This window comes from Amphiprion ocellaris, chromosome 21 (genome assembly GCF_022539595.1).
Source record: "Amphiprion ocellaris isolate individual 3 ecotype Okinawa chromosome 21, ASM2253959v1, whole genome shotgun sequence".
Classification (NCBI taxonomy): Eukaryota; Metazoa; Chordata; class Actinopteri; family Pomacentridae; genus Amphiprion; species Amphiprion ocellaris.
This window is the reverse complement of record NC_072786.1, coordinates 22,996,524-23,021,326: the sequence shown is the minus strand read 5'-3', so window position 1 is coordinate 23,021,326 and position 24,803 is coordinate 22,996,524. Positions and strand designations below refer to the sequence as shown.

Sequence of the window (24,803 nt, the reverse complement as noted above, 5' to 3'; positions counted from 1 at the left end):
GTTCCCCCGGTGTGTGACGGTGTGTGTGTGTGTGTGTGTGTGTGTGTGTGTGTGTGTGTGTGTGTGTGTGTGTGTGTGTGTGTGTGTGTGTGTGTGTGTGTGTGTGTGTGTGTGTGTGTGTGTGTCAGCAGGCCGTGTGGGGCGGCCGTCAGCAGCAGCTCTGTCCAGGTATACAGTTGCATGTGACTTTAATTTGATTCCACGTTCAGACCCCTCTGTGCTCATGTAGTCGTCCTCTGCTCGTCTCCTGGAGGAACTGTTTGGCCACATTTGTTCAGACTGAGTCCTGCCATATCTCAGACACGTGCCCCCTTAAAGCAAGCCACGGGCATGTAATCCAGGTCAGTTTACAAGGCTGGCTGCCGCCATGCTTGGCTGTAAGTGAGGTGAGCGACCCGTTAGAGATGGAGTGAAATGATCCTTTTGGCTTAGTGAAGCAGCAGGATGTTGCTAAGCTAGCATACTCATAGACCCTGAGAGACAGAAGCTGCAGGAGGCGTCTCCTGCTGTTTAGAAACTAGGAGCTGACTTCAGAAGATGCAACCTGTCTGCAGCTGTACATGAACATTTTGTTGGGCCGCTCCAGGGATCAGATATGAAATGATGCAAGCAGGTGATATAGACTCCAGACGGGGATGATTGGGCAGCTCCAGGATACAAAGATTTACGGTCGAGTCTGATGGAGGTTTTATGTTTCGAAGTCATTATAATGTTGTGTCACTGATGAGTGACCCAGTAACTACTCACACTGATTTCCTTTGACATCCATGTCAGGCTTCTATGTAGTTTGTTTACCAAAAATAGCTCATGTGGAGATTTCAGTCAGCGCTGAGGTGTGGACAAAACATATTCGGTAAAGAGTCTCATCAAAGCAGTTCCTTCATAAATATTCTTAAAATGACATATCCTTATTTTTGCTAATCAACACCTCTATTCATATCCAGATGCAACACGTCTCCTCCTTCAATTAGAAGTTCGTTTTCTCCAGGTTTGCATCTTACACTTGCACAAGCTGAATAAAATGGCTTATTGTCACAAAGTCCTGCTTGTACATGTGCAGCCATTTAGTTAACAATGAGGAAACCAAGTTTCTCCATTTTTTTCCCCCTCAAAATTCTGAGATTAGTCAGGACTCTGAAAAGTCAGAGTTCTGAGTTTAAAGCAGAGACATGCTAAAGATGATGGTTGTGAAGCACAGGCGCCCTCCCAGCCTGTTTAAAATCCAATCAAATGCAGCATTGTGGAACTGTGAAGACGTGTAGTAGAAGTTTGACCTGTAGAAACACTTATTTTATTTAAGTTGCCAGACTTTATAGGTGGATTTCACCAGATTTGACTGTTGATTCTATACATTCAGTTTTTATGTCATAGCAGTGACTGCTGACTGGCTTTGTCTATTATTCAGACAGAGCCTGGTCTTTTTAGCCCAAAAAACCTGCCCGGGAACATTACCATAACAGCCGCCGTTCAAGTGAGGATAGTAAGAAAAAAGTCAAAAGTCAAATCGGTGTCTGTACATAACGTACACATGCATAACACACGCCTGTGTTCAGCACAAGGTCATTTTGTTTGTGGGTACATCTATATTAAATGGATACATTCTATAGTGCCGTGATTTCTGGTATAAATTTTTTTGAGATTTCAGCCATCAGAAATCATATGACTGAGCAGCCTTAGCATAGTACTGTGCTCTCTGAGTGCTTCTCTTGTTTTCTTGTAAAACATGCAATGTTTGACACTGATTGTACCGATCCACAGCAATCAAGGAAAGTCTTCTGTTGAGGTACAGCAAGACAAATCACATACAGAGCTGTGGTACACCATCATACTACAAACAGCAATAACACTGGCATTTTTAAAATTTTACTTATGATTATGATCAGATTTGCTAATGATGACTTGGACAATGTATTTGTAAATTCCTTATATCAATATATTGGGAAGGAAATGGTTTGCATATCTAAATATTGGAGGGGCTGTGTCCTCCTAAATATATATTCTAATTATGGCACTGCTATGTATTGAGCACATCTTTGCTGAGTTTTTCACAGATAAATGTGAAAACAGCCTTCTGGTGTCACACTCAGCAGTGCATCATTCTGCGCAGCGAAGGACAAAAATTCAGGCAAAGTCATAAAAATAGCTCATTTGAACTGAGGGGGACTTCAAGATTTAGGACAAAATCATTGTGAAGTTCAGCACAAAACACAGCAATGCTCGCTCCGTGCTGTGAAAAACAGGAGTCACATCAAGATGCTGAGAATCTTTACAGCTGTAACACTTTCTAATCAATGGTTAATAACATGAAGCTAACTGAGACAGTTCTGGCAGAAGCTTCCATACAATCAGTGAGCCAGAGCGGAGACAACATGTGATAAAAGCATCAGCGTTAAGTCTTTGTGCTGCTGCCCATTAGCTGCTCCCTGAAAGATGCCCTTTGTCTCTGCCATTAGAAATTAGTGTGAAAATAGAGAGAGTGTTTATCTTACACAATCATTGTGAGAAACAGGAGCTGGGTGAAATTCCAAAAGCTCCGGATGTAAAGCGACATTTTGAGAAGAATGAGGAAGCTTTATTTTAATAATGTCAGGCCCCCAAAGGAGATACAATATGTCAATTTAGAATAATCTGTCACCTAGTACCCACTGCAATGCAATCTGTAACCAGAAAACATCTTTACATCTTTTCTTGCAAATATTTCTAAATGCAACGTACGGTGAATGACACAGTTTTTTAGATTTCACCCTGACTGCTGCATCTCTAAACACTCCTCAGAATTCTCTATTCAACAGCTTCTAGTTGGACTTTATTTTAAATTCTAAAGAGAGGAACCCCGTTTTCGGCGATGCCCTGCTTTATATTTCTACAAGGGGGATTTTCCTCGTTCATGTCCCCTCCTGCCAGATTCTAACTGGCGACCTTCCAGTCCCCGTCCTGCCTCTTCAACCTCCAGGCTACTGGGCGGCTGTCAAGTGAGCTGTAAGGAACAGAACCCTTTGCCATCAAATATTTCTTCTTATAGCTCTTCAGAATGTTTCCCCCTCTTGACCTGGCTGACAGATGTCATTCTGTATGTTAAAGTGAGGTGCAACTGTGTTTGAATGGGCGAGCGACAGAATGAAGTGGAGTAGGAGAGAGAGAGAGGGAGAGTCAGAGCTGTCCGTGGTGCTGAAATGAGAGCACAGCACGTGGCCTTGTGCGTTACTATGGCTACAGCTGTCTGTATCCCTAAAATAACCATACACACACACAGTAACCTTATTACAAAAAGCAGCAATCTGTTGCGGCTCCTGACAGCACGACAATCAGACTGAGAAAGATGGAGAAATATCTGTTCTGTCACCGCTGCACTTTAACTCCCTCCCAGAAAAATCAACACTAAACGCTGAGCAACAAGTCCTCCGCTGGTGTTTGGTCTTCCCCCGCTCCATTTGCAAAATAAAAGGAGGACTTTTACACCATTTACTATGTTTCTTGTCTCGTGCTTTTTGTTACCTCGTGTTAAACTGTGTTCTTTGTGCCTCGAGACAGATTGAGAAGTTGCCTCTTTGTAGGCTTGTCTTTTGTACAGAGCTTTGAGATGAGGCTTGAGATTGACTGACACGCGCAGCAATTTTCACAGCGGGAAACAAAGATTTGAACAGGCCACTTTGCATATTTACAGCTCCAAGCAACAGTGAGAGGTAACGGAAAAAAGGTTGATTCTCAGAGGCAAGAAAGCACAAGACTGGAGCATAGCAAAGAAGTCTGAAGTTAGGATAGAAATCTGTCACAAACCTCCACACTGGTGCTGAAGATACAGCGGATGTGGAGAAAGTGGATGAGAAGTGGTGACTATTTCCATGAAGACAGATGTCAAGGTGCCTCACTTCACCACTATATCTTCAACCAGAGCTGTTTGGTACACTAGATACACAACTGTGTTTATTAACCCCTTAACGCTGGTTTTCGTGAACTCACATCATACCACTTTCATTTAGACTGCAGCTGAAATAGCGTATCCATTCCCCCAATGCCAGTTTGTGTATATTCAGTTTGTACCTAGGAACCTTTTGCAAGCTCTGTTTTCTCTTAGGACCGGTCAGAGTGTGACCTAAATTATTATATATCTGCCATTATTACTATATATCTATTCTATATGCTACAGACAAATTAACAATCTCCACTTAATTTAGCATCAGCTGGAAAGCAAAAACACAAAATATATATATATTTTTTATATAATTGTAAATAAATTCAGGCATCAAGGAGTTAAAGCTGGTGTCAGTTGGACTTTTTGGCACCGTACAGGAGGGACAGGTAGGACACATAACTGCACAAGAGTTTTCTAATTATCAATTAGCCTTTCAACACCATTAGCTAAGACAATGTAGCATTAGAACACAGGAGTGATGGTTGCTGGAAATGTTCCTCTGTACCCCTATGGAGATATTCCATTAAAAATCAGCCGTTTCCAGCTAGAATAGTCATTTACCACATTAACAATGTCTACACTGGATTTCTGATTGATTTAATGTTATCTTGATTGAAAAAACTGCTTTTCTTTCAAAAATAAGAACATTTCTAAGTGACCATAAACTTTTGAACAGTAGTGTATGCCTAATTAAAAAAGAAGCCTTTCAACATTATGGCTCAGCTCTTACTTGGGACATGCATCCCATCAGGCAGAGCTGTGAGTGGGATGTTACTCGAGACCACAAACAGAAAGACAAGCCTTAATCAGAGCCAAAGCAGCACATTTTAAATTAGGAATCAGTTAAGAAACGGAAACAATTCAGTAATTGGAAAAATGATGAATGTTTGGTCCAATATTAAGCCAGGCCAATAATCAGCCAACTCCTAATTTATAGAGGGCACTGAAGACAAATCCATCGAGATACTGAGAGTTTTAAGTAATAACACTGGAGGAAGCACAATCACTTTCTTGCTGAGTGTTGGATGAGAAGATGAATGTTAACTATAAAGCTGCAGCAAGCAGGTGGTTAGCTTAGTTTGACATTAAGACCGGAAACTGGGGTAAACAGCTTACTCTGTCTGAAGGCAACAGAATGTGGAAAAATTCCTCCAAAACTCACCAGTTAAAAAATGACATTCCTACACAATCAAGCTGCATTCATATTCACATTCTGAAAGAAACATATCAAGAAAGACTGTGATGACACACTGGAAAAAAATGTTTGTAAATTTCACTACGAAAAGCTGTCAAATAATCACAGTAAAAATCTGTAAACTCTAAAACAGTTTGATGCAATTTATATAACACTGAATCGCTGTAAATCAGGGGAAAAAAATACTTTTTACATTTTCTCTCTTGAAAAAATACATTTCCCTTCTGTTGCACAGTTTTTAATGGAAAAATGCTGTAATATGTATAACATTCAATACTCTTTTTGCATTTATTTCTCCAAAAGAATACAGTTTCTCACAGTTAAATGTGCATACTGTTGTGCTGATAACAGAAACATGCCATAATATTAATAACAAGCAACATGGCAATGTTTTGCATTTATTTCATAGAAAAAATACAGTATGTACCTGTCAAATTGATGTACTTTTGTGTTAATGATGGACATATGCTTTATTATTTATGACAGCTATAACTGCATACATGTCATGCTAAAAATACAGATATTAAATGTTAAATATACTGACTGTTGTGCTGATAATGGAACAATGCCGTAATGTTTATAATAGGTCACACAAACTTTATTTTATAGGTATTTTCATGTACATTTTGAAGTAAAATTACATTTATTTTAAAGGTTAAAGCTTTTTTCCCCCAGTAAAATATGGAATGAAGCATATTTTTAACTGCAAAATCAACAGAATCATCATATTTCTTTACTGTAAATGAAGAAAATGTTTTAGCGTCATTTCCTAGAAGCATTCTGGCAACCACAGTTGTTGTGATTTTACCGTAAAAATAACATTTTTTTTAATTTAAAATGCATGAAGTATGAATAGGCGAAGTCAGAAACAGGACTTTCACCCATAAGACTGAGGTTTACATCCCATGTGGAGTCGTTATTCTCTGATTTATGTTTGTCAATCCACCAAGGAACACGGCAGAGTTGTGTGACGATTGGTGTACATTTGTCTGTCTGTCTGTCTGTCTGTCTGTCTGTCTGTCTGTCTGTCTGTCTGTCTGTCTGTCTGTCTGCCTGTCTGTCTGTCTGTCTGCCTGTCTGTCTGTCTGTCTGTCTGTCTGTCTGTCTGTCTGTTAGCAACATTTCTCAAAAATGGACTAACAGATTTGGATGAAATTTTCAGGGAAGGTCAGAAATGACACAAGGACCAAGTGATTAGATTTTGGCAGTGATGCAGCTTATAGTCTGGATCCACAGATTTGTTAAAGATTTCTGTATCATTGTAAGGTAGCGGCACGGTATCACTGTAACTATGACAACAAGTGAACACTATATCAGCTGCCTGCTGATGATCACATGATTGTGATCCTACTACAAATTCACCGTTGTGGACTTATCAGGACTTATCCATTGGAAATCATACGACTGAGCAGCCTGTGCTCTCTTTCTTGTTACATTTGTTGCTTACTTCCCGTTTCCACTTGCTGTTTGATTAGGTTTAGAAAAGTATCACTTCTTTGGTTAAATAACTTCTCGTTAGAAGCTTGATTAAGTCAAGGCACTAAACTTATTTGCTTAGTTTCAGGAAAATACCTCATTTTAGGATAAAATACAACCATTTTACAACACACGATGATTTTCCTTCATTTTCTGAGTTACCAGGGTGAGCACTCCCACCTCCTCTAATATATAATGATCTATTGTAAAGGGATAAGATGAACTGCAAACGTATATTGATTTGAAATTTATTTCTAAATGCATCACAAACAAATGTAATCTGGCAGAAAGCACATTTCCACAAGGATTGGGAAACCACATTTTTTATATTTTATATATATTGACACACAAACCTTTTGTTTTACCGTTTCCTGGCTGGGAGCAGAATGTTCCTGAACCCTGGTTGCCTGGTAACTCCATGATGACTAATAAAATCTCAGGAAGTCACTTTACCCAGCCAAGAAACAGTCAGATGTGCAAACCCCCATAAAATCCCATCGTTTGCTTTTATTTTGATACAGTGTAAACAAATGAGACTCAATGTGTTCATTTATGAACCTTACAGGTGGATTTTGCTTTGAACAGAGCCACATTAGCAGTTTGACCCTGTTGTCACTGTATGTGCTAAGCTAAGCTAACTGGCTACTGGCTGTCGTGAGAGTTCAGGTAAGACATTTGAAGTGCATAAATGTCAATCCACCTCTCCAAGTTGCTTGTGTAGTTTGCCTAGATAAACAAAAGAAAACTGAACGGGACAAAATGCGAAAATACACCTGAATCAATACAGCTGAATCACTCTGGAAGCTTTAACTTCACCGTTTCCCTTCTGGTTTTGGTCCCTGGTGGGAAATGTTTTGCTGATGGATGAATCTCTTCACCACCTCCAACTCTAGGAGGAAGACTTTCAGTATTTGTGCTACATTTACAGAGACATTACAACATCAAGTTGTCTATTTGAGTGTTCAAATGTCCAATCAGGATTCAGACCTTGGATTGTAATAATGTGTATTCTCGCTCACTTTTAAAACATACATGTGTTCCAGAGTCATGGCCCAACGGTGCAGGCTTCATGCGAGTGGCCACAGCACTCAGCGAGTCCTCTTCCATCCACAGCGATGCCCTGTTCCACCTGACCAGGGACATGTCCGGGATCGGACTGGACCCCATGTACTACAGCATCCTGGAACCTGAACCTGTCAAAGAGGAGCCCTGGGCTGAGGAGTCACAAAGTCTGCTACAGGTGAATGTACGCTACCATTCAAAAGTTTAGGGTCACCCAGACAATTTCATGTTCTCCATGAAAACACACACTTTTATTCATATGCTAACATAACTGCACAAGGGTTTTCTAATCATCAATGAGCCTTTCAACACCATTAACTAACACAATGTAGCATTAGAACACAGGAGTGATGGTTGCTGGAAATGTTCCTCTGTACCCCTATGGACATATTCCATTAAAAATCATCTGTTTCCAGCTAGAACAGTCATTTACAACATCAACAATGTCTAGATTTTAATGTTATCGTCATTGAAAAAACTGCTTTTCTTTCAAAAATAAGGACGTTTCTAAGTGACCCCAAACTTTTGAACAGTGGTAGCAGAGATAGTGTGTGTGGAAAATAAACCCATCATAGTCCTTCTTATCTCTTTTCTTCTTCTCTTTGGGACACAGTTGGATGATGAGACTTTCAGAGTTTGGGCGCCTGCTATTGCAACTTGTAAAACTGAGCTGATCATGTAATATTGCCTGTGTGTGTTCATGTGTTTCATCACGTTGCATCATTTTCTGAGTTAGCAAAACGTCTCATTAAAATGACTTCAGATATTACAATCTGAGATAATGACGGAGGAGACCGAGGATTCTTGTAGTCTTTCATAACAGAAGTTCTGAGATGTGTGGGTGAAGTAAAGAGACTTCGGAGTGACTTTGAGGAAAAAACATCACGTTCAAGGTTAATATCAGTTTAGGGAAAAGACTTCAGTTGAGGATTACAGCCGATATTAGAAATAGGTTAATGGTGATGCCTGGGGTTAGTGCTGCCTCAGAAGGTATCTCTGTCTGTGTATTATTAAGTGGGAGACACAGGGTGCAGAGACTATTATTCCTCTACAATACACTGTCATTAGGCTGTAGATCTGGAGAACAGTGGATCCAACCTGTGTGCTGACAAATCTAAGTGATCATGAGATGAACAAAATGAAAGATTACAAAAGATATACTGCTGCAACATGAAATGAAGCTCTTTTTTGCATACTTTTTTGTGTTGTACTTCTAAAACTACCTTAAAATAAACAATTCAAGAAGGAAAACTTATTAAAATTTATTTTTTGATAGGGACAGTGCAAATTAATGAACATCTATTTAGACAAACATACGCTATGCAGATGACACAGAGCTGTTAGCAAACAGTGAAGAAAACTTGTAAACCATAGTATCTATATAGTGAGTCAAAAACTTGTTCTGTCTTTAAACAAAAAGAAAACGGAAATAATGGTAATTTCAAAGAAAAATATCATCTCAACCTGTAACATAGAATTAGACCAAGAAACACTGTAGCAGGTTCATCATTTCAAATATCTCGGTTCGTAAATCTGATACGGCCAGAATAAGCAATGAAGATGTTTTAAAATTACTAAACACAAATTATACACTATTGAGCAAAATTAGGAAATGTTAAGCAAAGTTTTTGGACACATCATAAGGAAAGAGACTCTGAAATATATCGTCACAACTGGAAAAATGAACGGGAAGAGAGGACGAGACAGACAGAATGAAAATGATAGACAGACTGACATCATGGCTACACATGGAACGGTCAGCAACGGTCAGTGACCGGCATTCCAGTAGTCCCGGAATGTTCCCAAAATGTTCCTATAATGGCCAGATAACATGATAAGCCTTCACGTGTGCACAGTGCTTTATGTGAAAGAAAAACAAGCTGCAAAAGTTTGAAAACTTAGCACATCAGGGGTAAAAGCAATACTTCTAGCGCATTTTATATATAGTCGTTTGAATGATTCTGTTGCACAGGTCTCTACTAGTTACATCAGTGAGCTGCGCCTTCTCAGCACACTGCAAAAAATATCCACCTTACCTGCGCTTTAGATTAGAAGTAAGCGCAAAAGGACATTTTATTTAAAATGAACGAAAAACAGGGAAACCTCAGAGGTGGGTGAAGGAGTTGCATGTCTTACTGCAAAACTCCTTGTTAATCACGTGTTTTTGCGCAAAGCATATTTCCAGAAACATGCCAAAACTTGTTAAATCAAACCCCGCCTACAGTTGTCACTAATGGACGCACCAGTGTGGCAGAAATGTGTGAACTTAGCTGTGATTTCGACACTGAGCGTCAAGGCTAGAGAACATATTGAACGCGGACACTTTTTGCAGTGTGGCACGCTCTGTGCCAAAAGCGCCGGCGGTGCGCAGGCAGCCTCCAGATCCCACAGTTGGATAGATGGGTATCACCAGCATGTGATCAGGCTGCTGAGTGGATCCGAGCAGCTCTTCCATCTCACAGATCCGCACTGAGCGATGAAACCTGCGCTGGCCGAGCCGTTGCTGCTCTCAGACTGTGGACTAACTGGAGTGACCCCGGGTGTCTTTAGGGGATGATGGGGATGAAGGTGGTGGTGGTGGTGGTGATGAATCCGGCTGTATTTTACTGCGAAAAGCGCCAACTTTCGCTCTTCTTCTACTCTGTGTGTCTTTAAAGCGCAACAGCATGCAGAGCTCCCCGAATGAAGACAAGATCCCAGTAAGTACCAGCAGATGGATCCGCAGCCTCTCTGCTGCTCTCTCCTCTTTGTGTTGAGTTACTTTGTTGATCATTTACAGTTTTCATGCTCGTTTTACATTTTAAATTTCATAACTGTTGCAAATTAATCTTGCTCTGGAAGTGATTCTGTAACTAATCCTGTACTTACACTTAATCCAATATACACTGCATGAAACACAAGACAACATAATACACATAATACATCTAAAAATAATCAGAATATCATTATATTTAGGCCATTGCATGGATATTTACTACCATAACACACGATATGCCTGCTGCAGCAAACAGCAAGCAGGTGAGACTTTGTAAAGGATTTAGAACCTTTTGGGAACCTTCTGGCAACCTCCCGGGAATGCTTCAGGTTTTCCTAAGCTTTAAGTTTGTACACCTTTGCACCATTCTTGGTATCAGCTAGACTAAACTGAAATTGATTTATTTTTATAGTACAATCTACTTTTTAAAAAAGTGGCAGCAAACACAACCCCTTAAAGACCAGGAGCTTGAAGGTGGCAACATCTCAGCTGGAGAAAAACCTCAGTGGGAATGATTAAGCAGGCTTGTAAATGAAAAAAATCACAAGAACTTTACTTTTTAGTTCTTTTGATTGTTAAATCATATATTTGAATTTAGTATGTAGTTTTTGCTTACAGTGCAGCAAACATAAAGGTAGATTAACAGTATCTGGAGCACTAGAACACTGGAGGCATCAGGAACAATGTATGGTACTAATTTACACCTGTACACAGGTATGCTGATTAGAGCTCAGGTGGGCGGAGCTATGCTGGGATAAACCAATCTACACCAAACTCTGTAGCTGTGTCTGAAATCATTTCTGCTGCTCTCACTGACTACTCCAGACATAATAAATATTCTGTTTACTCTATAACAATTTTAAAAAGTCAAGATTTTTAACCCAGATTTTTAAAATAAAATATATAGGGCAAATTCAAACACAGTCTGGGTTCAAGAATGATAAAGAGGCTGAAAACTAAAAACACTTGTGGAGAAATGAAATAGTTTGATTAAATTAGCATGTCAGTCAACAAAAGACCATATTTCCAGCTTTACTTGACCTAACTGAGAGCCAGTACCGTCACATGAGTGTGTAATGTACATTTTTCTTAATTTTCTGACATATTTCACCATTTTTTGCATTATAAAAGAAAGACAGTTTTAAATTTATTGCCCAGATGGTGAGATAGACGAATGCTAAGTCCAGAGAAAAACCCAAACTAGCTGTTAGTCGTTTGCCTAATGAGAAAGAAAGTGGCATGTAAAAACAGTTTAAGACAGTTTAGTGAACAGTATCATAGTGAATATGTGTTAGAGAGTTAATTCACTGACCTTAAATATTATTTTTGAAACATATGTAAAAATTGAAGCAAAGATTAAGCCACCTCTGCTAACATTTATGCTAGCATGTAAGATAATATTCAGATGCAAATACACAGAAAAATTAAGCTCATGATGTCTTCTCTATGCTCAGCTTTTATACTCGTGCTTAGATAACATGTAGGTTCTCTCTGCACTAAACTGTTAAACTCTCAAACTTATTCCATTATTAGCATATTTTGCTTATTTGTTTATTAATTTAACTCCCCTACATTTAGTGTAAAATGTAAAATTAGCACTTTTGTGACTGTTGTTTGCATGTGACTTGAATAAACATAGCGTAAAGGTACTGCATCATATTTTAGCAACCTGTTCTGTTGAAAAGTAAGAAGCTTTCTCTTAGCCAGTTTAAAACCAACCATTATGCCCAGAGCCTATAGAGCTTTCCCTCTTGTGTCCTCCATGTTTAGTCTCCCTCTCTACTTTCCCTACTGTCTAAATAAAGAATAAAACAGCCAAAGGTGAGCTGACTGCCCACTCTGCTGCTGAAGGTTCTCACTTCATTGTTTTTGAGAACCTGCCAAAAGCCACTTCTGTTTGCGTGTGCTGACACTGCAGTAGATGTTTAAGTTCATTCAAACAGTTATTACATAACTCCACTGCTGCTTAAAGGTGCTGTGTATGCTTGTCTTTAAACCGTTTGTATGTGAGCGGTATACTTTGCTGTGATGATCGTAGTACATAATGATGTTCAGCATGACTGCTACTGTTTTAGTGACTTCTACATGCGTATTTTCTATTCCCTTTTGATGTCCTCTCAGGTTGTGGGATCGACTTCAAACCCCCAGGTCAGCGGAGAAGGCCTTTACTTCTGTGACGGCCAACGGAAAGTTGACTACGTTCTAGTCTTTCATCAGAGGCGGCACGGCTCTATACGATCTCCTGCCAGTACATCAGTTTCACAGGACCGGTTATCCATTGTTTCCAATGGCAACTTTCCTCCGACGGGGGCCTCAGATGTGGCACCAGCAAGAGGAGATGGCATTCCAGGAGGGGAGGCTGCAAGTGTCGGGGAGGTGTTCATGGAGCTTGGAGCTGCAGGAGAGAGCGAGTCAACAGAACCTGCTGACCATGAGATGCATCTGATCAGACAGGAGTTTGAGGCAAACCTGATTGAGGCCGGTTTGGAGATTGAGAGGGACAGAGAGGTGAGTGTGTTTATAGTCTCCAAAGCACTGTGCAAAATCACTGCATAGCTTTCATTTTGAAATTTCATTTATAGCATGAAATGCTAAATGCTATATCAAATGCGGTAATGCAACTGAGACTGATGACTTTAACAAAAACTCATTCAAAGGCCTGTGGAATATTCATGTCAGCCAATATTTTATTAAAGGAAACATAGAACTATTTAACATTCATGTAGAGGGTCAAGTCAAGTTAAGGCCAACGTTCTGAAGTCATTCTGGAGTCTGTTCCAGCTGACTGAGGGTGAAGACAGGAGACACCTGGACAGGTCACCAGTCTATCACAGGGCTACACATAGAGACAAATAATCACACTCACATTCACACCTACAGAGAGTTAAAATTATCATTAACCTCAGCTTGTTTTTGGACTGTGGGAGGAAGCCGGAAAACCTGGAGAAAAGAGGGAGAGCATGCAAACTCCATGCAGACAGATCTGCAGGCACAGGCCGGGACGTGAATCAGGGATCTTCAGCTTTAATTTTGTAATGTTCACAAGTCAGTACCTTATTTAATATATTTATTATTTTATTTATTATTTAAGACAGCAAACTGGAGCAGACATGGAGTAACAACAGTCTTTATTATGACTTGTGTGACTGGAAACCTGATAAATCTAAATCCAGTGGTCACCCTACTTCTAGCTTTATTTTGGCCTCCACCAAGTGGGCTCTTACTTATTAAATTCTGCTATATCCTTGAATAATAATAAACTAGTTGCTAACTTTGTCTGCCTGCTATTTGGTGCTTTTTCTGCACGCAGCAAAACCAAAACAAAGACCTGAAAGATGCTAAAACAGTTCTTCAAGCTGAGAGAAACTACAGAGTTGGGTGTGTGTCAGTAATCGCTAGCACAGCTGCAACTGATAACAATTTCCATTGTTGAATAATCGATTAATTATTTTCTCCATTAATCAGTTGGTTGTTTGGTTTGTAAAATGTCAAATGTCAACAATGTAGGCATTTTCCTAAAGCCAAAGATGACCTCCTCAGATGCCTTGTTTTGTCAAATGTTAACTTGAGCCGAAGGTGCAATAAAATGACACCCGTTGCTTTTGTAGCTGCAGTGCAGCATAGGTGTATTCATTAAAATGAACAAATCACATCCAGCTGCACTCTACAGAATGTGATACACTGGCAGGCCCACCTACCCAAAGGGTGAACAGAACATTTCTTCTCAATGTGAAAAAAGTGTGTTTGTCGGTACCCATCTACAACATCATGAATCCCTCACTTCTGGACCAGGTTTGTCTCAATGGACACCCAGTTTAGTCATCAGATCAGCTATCAAGTTGTCATAGTGTCAACACCACAGTTTGCAGTTATCTGCTGCTTGTTGCAGTGTGACAGTTTGTTCAGATGACTACAAAACTGTTGCATCCTCAAAGTGCTTGTTTGCCTACAGTTTATTTTTCACTGACATTGATATGAATGTGTGTAACTTTTTACTGTTATCAATGTTCACTTCACTCACACTGTAAAACAGGATAAAGGAATTTAGTGAAATCAACTCATCTTTCATAGTTTGCTAATTTCAAGTTAAGTGAACTTAAAATGTCAGATTTTTATTTTCAAACCACTTTATAGCTAAAAAAATTTAGTTATTTTGCCTTGATCCATTTTGATTTAAAATGACGAGTTAAATTAATGGATAACTGAGAGTCAACTGAACTCATTAAATTAAGTTTTAAAGGAACAAAACTAGTGGTGGACAGACTTCCCAGGGTGCATTGTTAGAGAGGGGAAACTCCCCAGACTTTTTTTCTTCTTTAGACAGGTGGAAACTAATGTGTTTAATCATGACAAGAGGGTTAGTATTGAATTCAGTCCTTACACCTGTAGACTTATACTTTATTTTGTTCAATGTATAATTTATAAGTTCCCAATGTCAAAAGAAACTCTTAAGAGGAACTCTTTAGACTGAGAAAATGTAAAAAGACAGTAAGTCCCCAACCAATAGATAACTTTGAACTAATTAATAAACCCAAATGCAGGTAACTTATATTTTTAAGGCAGGAGGGAAACTTGTGTTTTCAAGCTAAATTAACTTAAACTGATTTTCAGTGCAGATGTTATGGTTCTGGGCCATAAATGAGCTTGTGTTTGCCATACGAATGAATGCAAATGTGAAAAAATTCAATTGAAAGAATAGCAAATGAAGGATAAATAAGCAAAGAATGTCAAATGTGCAAACTGAATCGGTGAAGCTCACAAAAAGACCAACAGAATTAAAAAGAACACTCAGTAATTCAGTCACAAACACAGTCTCAATAGGAATTTTTTATTTTTTTTTTTAAAGTGATATTTAAAGAATGGCAGAGTTCTGTGTCAAAAGCAGCTCGTATCCAAGGGCAACACACAAAAACGCATAACTTTGTGCAAGCTGCACCAAACATGCAACCCTGAACAATGGAGTAAAAAAGTCTGATGAGTCATTCAGTCTTGTTCCTTCATCCAGAAAAGCCTGCAGAAAGGAAACTGTTAACTGCCAGTGTGGATGGATCTGGATTGAGGAAATTGACTTTTACTAAAAATGAGAAAGACTGGTGATATTTGGCATAACAGACACATTTTCAGGGTGAGTTTTATCAAGAGAGCATGGATGTTCCACACTTGCAGACACAGCAAGGCACATTTGCAGCAAGCGGTTTCATGAAGAGCACGACTGTGTGAAACACTTTCCCAGTTACAATCTTCTGCGAGCACCATTGAATCTTAATGGAGCTGAGTATTTGAATTGAACTCGGAATAGCATTTCAATTTATCATCTCAAAACATATGATTATATCTGTGCCTCCTGCCTGAGGTCTGTTCTTGGTGCTCTGAACATCTGAACTGTAGATTCTCTGTTCTGTCTGCAGTGTGCTGAATGTGGCTCACCTTTGCTGCTGTAATTTAACTTGTGATGATTTTATTCTTTACCTACTGCCTGTATATTACCACCTATATATTAGACTGAGATTTTCTTTAATTTTGGGCTCACAAGGGCCTGACTGTTTCACTGGAGCTGGCAGGCTTTAATTCTAGTGGCTGCAGCCAACACAGCTGCTGTAGTGACCTCTTTGTATCGATTTACTAATTCAGCTTGAAACGGGTAATTTTGTTTTGACATGTACAAATCGTTTTCGCTGTGATTGTGTGTTACATAGCAACCGGGAATTGTATGTGTGGTTCTGTTGTGCTTTTAGCTTGTGTACGTGTGTGTGTGTGTGTGTGTGTAGCAGGCACTTGGCAGAACACACAGTCTGTGTGCTTTGTGTTGTTGTGTCGCTGCAGACTCACAGAGTTGAACAAATGTAGTTCTTGTTAAAGTTCTAATTGTGACTAAATGAATTGCACTTTGGCTCCAATAGGAAGACAAATCATTTGGCAACTTTAAGTGATGCTCACTTCAGCTGGTAGAGTTTTGTGAATTGCTGTGTGTCTAATAAAAAGTAAAAGCAGATAGAATGCGGGGTCCTGGTGCAATGTTCAGGACAGAATTACCTGCAGGTCAGATGCTAGGGTGAAACTTTAATAGTACACTGCTTAATGTACAGTACAGCAACAGGGTTTGGCATGCATGTGTGTGATAACTATTTTGCTAAATACGTCTGTGTGTGTATGTGTGTGTGTTTGTGTGCTGGTTGGCAGCCAATTGGCAGTGTGTGCAGTCTGCAGGCTAGTATTAATCAGATTGTTGACAGTGTGGCCATGGAGCCTAAGCCAGGATGAGATTAGCTAACTGACTGACTGATAGCTCCTTATCTCATCTCACGGATCAAGGGCTAGATTGAATCTGCTGCTGAGAGCCGAAGAATACTTGCATTCCATTATCCTCAATTTGAATATAGTGGCAGGTACTCTTACAAAATGACTGACAACCATAATTACACTCCCTCCACCAGCATGTAGCGAGTTGTGGTTGTAGGAGGTGCTGGCAGAAAGGAGGAACATTGCCTGATAATATCTGTAGGTTTCTGTTCACTTAATTGCTCATATACAATCAGACAATCCAAAATCATTTTGTCGCTGCACTCTCTGTACAGAATATCACATTAGGTAGAAAGTCATAGTTATTAATTAATGAAGTGCACACAACAGCAGCAGGTACTAATCTGCACAGAATGGTGCAGTGGAAGCTGATTCTCTAATTTGAAATAAATGAACTTACATCAGAGGGACAGAGCATTAACAGCTGACCTTTTAGCTTATGTTGGAATTAAATGTGCGGCAGAAGGTTTTAATGGACATTGTAGTACTTTTTAAGGGATTATGGTTAATCTAAGGGTTTTTTTAAACACTATTTGGGTTTTGAAATCTGTTTGCATTTTGGAATATTTAGCACATATGAATGGGACTAATGCAGTTTACATTATGATATTGTATTATTGTAATTGCTACAAAGAACCAAGTGACTTTCCACTGGGCCCATACTGTAGCAATAAATACTTATTCAGTTATTACTAACAATTTAAGCAATGCCTTGAAAATGCACATCTTGTTAAATGGTAATTTAATTGTATTATTGTTCTGGTGAGGCTGAAGGTGCTGAAGAGTTTTTATCATTTCTAAAAGACTGTCCTTCTATCTTTCAGAGCAGATGCTGTTATGGATATGACATGACTTACTGTCATGAAACAAAGTACAAAACAGAGCAGCAGACAGTGATAAAGAGCAGTATGTCGTGTGTGTATTAGTTTCAGTTACATATTTCAGTCACAACTGCATTGTTACCAGAGAGACTAGTGGATCTGCTCATGCAAAGCTTGTGTAGTGCAAATCCAAAAGGACAGATGTGTTACAACAGGATACCACATGAAAAAGCCCACAGTGGGTGAATCAAAGTGGATGGCAACTCTTACTAGTGGTATATTGGTTGTACATCAACCAGTGTAGATTCTTTTTCTATATATCTAAACTAAATCGGTAAACTAAAATGTCCTCATTGTGCCCAACCTGTTTGACTTCAGCTTAATTGGATGCTGGGAAATGTCAAACTTGTTGACTGTGTCTGAGGATTATTGAGCTGACCTTCGATCTCTTAGGGACATCCTCTTCCAGAGCACTTTTAATTAAATCAGAGCATGATGTTAATTTCAAGAAGTGGAGCTGGGACTTTTGATGAGCTGTGGGTTTTTTTTTGAAACATGATGAACAGAATTAAGTGTTTATAGAGAATGACTCTATTATCAAAGATGTCATAAATGGCAACGAGGACAGGATTCTCCTCTTTACAACACCTGCCTTTTAGATAATTACAGAATGTGAAAACAGAGGGAGGATGTATTTTTTGTCTCAAAGGAAAAGAGATTTCTGACCAATACTGCAAAAGTTGTGATGTTTTTGAAAATCTCTGACATGAACTTGATGGCTATATGTTAGAGATTTTCAACAGCGTCACAACTGTGTCTGAATATTTCAACCTTTGTGTCTCATCCGCCACATTCTTTTTATTCTTAGCCATCTTTGAATACGTGAATTATCCATCACACAAAAATGGATCCCAAATGTTATCCTAGTATTTCCAGAGGAAGGCATGGGAAATTTGAATTTGGTTTCCATTACGCCATCCATCTTTAAATCAGCATTTACACCATGTCTAATTGAACAGACTATTTTGATCAATCCAGCTTTCTACACAGGCTGCATAACAGCTTTGAGTTTCAGAACTTCAAGTTACAAGATAAGATAAGATAAGATACGATACAATACGATACGATACGATATGATAAGATAAACTTTATTGATTCCTCACTGGGGAAATTGACAAGGTAAACTGCTCAAGCAGAGTCCCTTAAAGAAGCTCTGTCTTTGCACAATCTGCCTTTTCATTCAAAGCCATGAAGAGATGAGGGATGGTATAAACTCAGCAAACATGCAGACCTTCTGAATTTTTTTTTTTTTTGTGATGCAAAAAAAATATTTTTAAGAAGCCAGTGTGGTGCACAGGCACGTTTTTGTCCATCCCCTAGATTTTTACTTTATGTTTATGTACTAACGAGATAGTCTGGGGATGGAATGACGGAGTAAGTGTGTACTGTATGTGTGTGTTTTATGGTATGTATGTGCTGTGTGGTTGGATTGGTGGCATTTGGTTATCAGACTGTGTATGCATGTTTGATCGTATCATTGTATTTGTGTTCATATTTGTATTTTATAGTTGCTATTGTGCCTACCTGTCCAGCAGCTACAAAAGAAAATCATCTAGTAGCTAAATCTGGTACAACGCATTTCCTCTCTTAAGGGAATAATGTTTTTATGCACAATCCCATGTGAATAACTGACACATAAATAAAAAGTATAAAGTCATGCGTTCTATGATTTACCTGGGTTATCTGCATTTTGGTTGCACTCAGTCAAGCATACGTTGTTTTAATTGAATTGTTAGTGTCAAATGGAAAAGAATAGACTGAAAATAAAATAATGATTGCAACCTGAAGATCCTCTGCATAGACACGCTACACAAAGATAAGCACATTTATTGCAATAGCAGGAAACACAGGAAATTCATTGTGTCTTGCAACAGATGTAAGCTTTGCAGCAAAAACTTGTCCCTGAACTTGGTAGTTGAATGTGTAACTGTAATAAATTAGGCATTCTATGTGACCTAAATTTTTGGGTTTTGTGTACTTTCCCGCTTGTTTTAAGAGACATACAACAGAAAGCTCGTGGCTTTAGAACACAGGCATGAGGCTTCCAGTCAGTCAAACACATCTGACCACCTGCAGGTCAGCAGGAGATCCTCTGATGTCAACCCCCCACAGTCTGGACCCAGTTCAGTGAATCCAGCTAATGGCACCTTTCACACTGTTTCCTGTTAGTTTGTGTTCGCTTCTGTCCTTGTCTTAATTTGTCTCCCTCACTGACAATCTTATCTCTCCGATCCTCTTGATTTTTCTCTGCTTATTGCCACACTTTTCTACCCATCACCCAACTGATCACCCCTCATACTTGATAACCCCCCCACCCAAACACGCCCCCGGCTGCGGCCTAGTTACCCCCCCTACAGAGATAAAGAGCTAATTGGAAATCCCTCCACTAATTAACCTTCTCCAGGCTAAAAGGTATTTATATCCTCTGCTTTCTGATAGAGCGATAGGGAAGGGAGGGGGAAGGAGGGTGAGGAAATGGGTGAGAGAGATGAGGAATTTTGATTAGGCAGGTGAAATAGAGAGTGGTGGTAGACGGCGGGTGCAAAAAGGCAAAGGAAGAGAACATGGTAAAACACATTAGTGAATTCTTTGCTCATCTCTTCATTTTGTGACAGATGGTTACAGGTGGTGGTTAAACCTGCCCATTGTTGGCCTGTAAGACATTCACCTATCAGTTTTCTACAAATTTACATATAGAATCGCCACCTCAGGTTTTGAGCAAAAACCTGTTGGATTGTTTTATTTCACCAAATGATGAGTGTAATGTTCTTTCTAAGTGCCATCAAGCAGAGTCCAACTTCAGACCTCACTGCTTTGCACCCTGCTGTCTTCCTATCAGGTGTGCTGTGAGTTGCTTCCAACATATTTATCTTTGTCATTGTGGCCGACAAGATTTGGAGGAAATGTAGAGTTCAGCTGTCTGCGTGCATGTGTGTGTGTTTAAAAAGCCTACCTACCTATCTATTTGACTATGTACCAGCCTGCCTGGGCACTCAGTCAGTCAATGCACATCACCAGAGTCTACAAGGCTAATTTCACACAGAACAGCTAGTGAGCAGAAAGCAGCATAATAGCAGACAAAGAGCAGCCACATTTTTCACCTGAATCCTCAACATGTTGCTCTGCTACACAAAACAAGACAAGAAAGGCAACAATAGAAAGATCTATGATCAAATACGGTTTGGATAATGTAAGAAGTCAACATCCATGTGACTGTTTCATGCTGGTGGCCGCTGTAGGAGTCAGAGGACCTGAAAAGTGATGCCATGGCTGTTCTTGTTCTGTTGGACAAGTAATTATCTGGTTTGTTTGATTTTGTAAAATGAGAATTATGGGTTGCAGGAAATGATATATGATGTAATTTTAATGGGCCATGATCCTCGCTGCAGCAATGCTCTAACTTGTGGATTAGTCCTCCAGCTGTACTCAGGGGGTGCATGTTCATCTTGGAGGAGTGCTGGTGGAGGGAACCCTGAACAGAGGAGGTGGGATTTCTGCAATCATCTCATCTCAATCCTAACACTCTTGCTTTAAATAACTCCAGCTTCCCTATTTTGTTCCAGAACTCTAGATTGCTGCTCATGTCTTGTTTCTGCTTTGTTTTTTAATCCGTTTTTCTAATGATTTGAAAAACATCTGGTGTTGTTCTCACTGGCTGTGTCAGCTGAGCCAACTAGACACATTGGAGCAAATCAGGATGTCCTCAAAAAGCAACTAAAACCACTGCAGATGGTACAGCACATTTTTTAGGCATTAGCCAAATGCACTTTGTCAACCTTTGCCAAGCAGATGTCATAAACTAAAACAAAAAATGACAAGCATGGATGAGATTGACAGAGCTACTAGTCTTGTTGTACATTTACAGTGTAGAAATAACAACTCTGAAACCCCCGTGTTCCTTTATTGACATGACAAGGTAGGTGAACTGCAGCTTACATGTAACTGAACATTAAACTGGGTGTATGATTTGGAGCAACTGAAATGAACACAGTGTTCATTGGGCTACATCAGCTACGCTTCAAGGAGTTTAGTCGATTGATTTTATGAGTTGTTTTCCATTGTGTACAGATCATCATCAATAGAAAAAAATCTATCTTAAAGTTAATCTACCTATGATTTTACATGTGGATGATGGATTTATTACAAACACAGTTCATTAAAAGAGTGTTGAAGTTCAGGTGGCTGTACAGTGCACTGTACTCTGTGTGGGACAAAGGACTGTGTGGATGCGAGCGAGAGAGACGATAATGAAATATAAGAGGAGGAAGAGTGACAGTTAGTGAGTCAGCCAGTCAGTCAATCAGTCAGTGAAACAGTGTCTAGCGGGCAGCAGAAGGTACAGTAATATATGTGCAGAGGGGAGGGTGGTGAGGGGGAGTGAAAGATCTCAGGAGAGTAGGAGTCGAGAGAGGAGAAAGGGAATCGTTTCAGGTTTCCATCATTTGCCATGCCACCTTTCTCTTTTCACTCCCCCCTCTTACAGAAGCTGATGGGGGTCTGAGGAGGGTAAGGTTACCTGGCTGTCGTCCCCCGCTGGCTCTGCTGTCTTTCATTTCTGGTTGCACTCTCACTCAGACTGCAAACTGGCTCCATAAGGGCTGCCGCATGGATTTTGGATGGAGAGTTTTTACCGCTGCTCGCAACTAATGTGTTTTTTCTTTGTACAATATTTTTTATATTTTTTCCATATTCAGCCACACACATATAGATGGCGGTTTGTCGGTGCTTGATATTCAGATTTCAATCATGTACCTCTTGATGCAACGTGAAGCCACCAATTATAATAAGTTGCTAATGCATCTTAATATTAATGTAATAATTGCTGTGTGGGCACTAGACCATGATTCATTAGCGAAGCAAGCTAGATGAGTCAAGATGCCATCTTACATACAGAATAAATACATTATGTATCTTTGGTGACGATGATAAACAGCAACAGAAAAACAACACTCAGTGTGTCAGGAACAGGCTGCGGCAACAAAGCGGTGAAGAAAACAGCTCCAGGCTTTGCTTCAGGAACACAGGCCACATCTATCTTTTATAAATACCAGAGGAATGCTGCTGGCCAAACTGGGTAGCAAAACTGTTTCAGTGGGTCAGAACGAAGGCAAGGATTGGTTTTACCTGGCTCAGATTTCAAACAGAACTTGACTATCAGAGTACTGTGCAGTCTGAAATGTTGAGTTGCAGCTCCAGAGGCCAGTTATAAAGTCTGAAGGCAAAAGCAGCTAAGAAACATTTCTTTAAAGAGAAGTGTTGCACTTATTTAGGTCCCTCCTGCTAAAACAAAGTCTGCTATATTGGATTACAACACAAGACTGACAGATGGTGTGGGACGGCATTTTTAAACAGCAGGTAGTTGCAGCCAAGCAATCTGGTATTTCCCAAAACAAAAAAAATGGGTATAAAAACATTATTTATTAGTAGAAAACTTAATCTCAGATATGTGAAGTACATGTACTCAAGGAATTATGAGGAATCAAACTTGTATTTGTGGCTCTAGCATCTAAAGACAGACGTGTTTTTTCTTTTCCTGAATATTTCACGCTGTATACAACATTCTGTACGTGACGTTTTGTTTGTTTTTCAGTTGAAGGCGCACGGCCCCAGCTTTACCCGGCTCCATGCACCGTGGCCGGTGTTGTGTCGAGAGGCTGAGTTCCTCAAGATTAAAGTCCCTACCAAGACGGTAAGATCTCAGTGCATCACTGTAGGATGTAATATTAGTTGTTCTTAGAAGGCAGTGCATGCAGAGATTGTGTTTCAAGAGTTTTGAGCTGTTTATTGCTATATTCTTGTTATTTCTGTGCTTGAAGGTAAACAATATAGTAACAGTACAGTATCAATAGTCTTTCTTTTACCATTCTGGAGGGTTTTGGTGTCAGAGTAAGTTGGTATTACAGAGCTGCTAAGTTAAATCAATATTAATAGAGAATTGATACAAAGAAAAGACAGGGAGGCCATGACAGTAGATGAGTGATGTCCTATTGTATGTGTCTCCGTCATTGTTGCACTGATATATTTTATAATAACACACTTTAGCATTTCATTTCTGTAGTGTTTTGAATGATAAAAATGTGTATTTTTTTTCACTGAACTGTAAGGTTCTTTGTACGCAAATGTTTTACATGTGTAATGAGGTGGTTAATTCTGTGCTGTTGGCTGCCACAGAGTTATGAACTTAAAGAGGAAAGTGGTTTTGGGTCCAGCATGAGCACAGTGTGGAGGAAACTGAACCAGCCTTTCCAGCCCAAAGTATCACACCAGGACCACGGACGCACCAAGTTTCTCTCACACTGCTTCTCCAGGGACAAGCTTCACCTGTGAGACACACACAAACTAACACACTCCTTTCTAAACACACACTGCCATGCCTTCATTTCTGTTGAAATGACCCACTGTTGTTTGTGTCTAAAAGTGATTATGTGACCCTGACTGGTGAAAAAACTAAACTCTTGGATGCTGTGCCAGAGTCCGATTCATAAAGTTTGACCAATCTAAAGCACCCCTTTGTATCCTGACATTAGGGTTAGATGCAGGATAGACAGTTTTACAACATTTAACAGCAAAAGGAGAAGTATATGGCTCGCTGTAGCATCTGTTTTCCATATATATATATATATATATTTTTTGCTAAATTCTTCACTGAATTTTCTCAGTAAAATGCCATTGTACTGGTTGAATTCTTCAAGGAGGCCAGACCTTTTCTGTTACAGTGAAGGGAACTGAGCAGGTTGATGCTGCTCCCAGGTTAGCCCTAGTTTTTTATTGTGGAAAAATACTTTAATTTGCTTAGAATTCACAGTGAATCAGCTCTACCTTTAGAAGTTTAACTAAAGTCTGGCTATGTAAGGTGTTCTCAAAGTCTTTCTGAACCCTCTGTCACTTAAATGGCTAATAAAAATAAACCTTTGCAAATTTTCACTTTTTCGCGAATATCATTCATGGTTAAAGCTGAAGTCTTAGCATGAATCCTCTGTCACAAAGATTTACTTTGTAGACACTGTAAACTTAGTTAAATGTTCACAACCCCCAATTAATTAACTAATCAGAAAGCTTCCTTTGAAAGTCATTTTTGCATTTTTTTCAGGTACAACATCACATCTAAAGACACATTCTTTGACAATGCTACAAGAGGCAGAATAGTGAGTGTTCATTTATATTTAATTTTGTTTCTTTTGTGAGGTGTTTTGTGCATTTCATACTTCCAGTCTGACAAAC

At 39.5% G+C, this 24,803-nt stretch overlaps 1 protein-coding gene across 3 annotated transcripts in view; it reads left to right on the top strand.

The window, feature by feature from the left end:
- The window catches only part of ano2b (anoctamin 2b), a 107,078-nt gene that overhangs the window by 387 nt on the left and 81,888 nt on the right, over nucleotides 1-24,803 (top strand). For 2 of the 3 annotated variants that reach the window (XM_055006564.1, XM_055006566.1), the window contains exons 2-7: nucleotides 7,628-7,824; nucleotides 10,304-10,345; nucleotides 12,523-12,909; nucleotides 23,173-23,271; nucleotides 23,754-23,905; nucleotides 24,673-24,727. In XM_055006564.1, the coding sequence (XP_054862539.1) occupies nucleotides 7,628-7,824; nucleotides 10,304-10,345; nucleotides 12,523-12,909; nucleotides 23,173-23,271; nucleotides 23,754-23,905; nucleotides 24,673-24,727 (932 nt within the window). The remainder of the gene's footprint in view (nucleotides 1-7,627; nucleotides 7,825-10,303; nucleotides 10,346-12,522; nucleotides 12,910-23,172; nucleotides 23,272-23,753; nucleotides 23,906-24,672; nucleotides 24,728-24,803) is intronic. The other variant, XM_055006565.1, reaches the window with a different exon arrangement.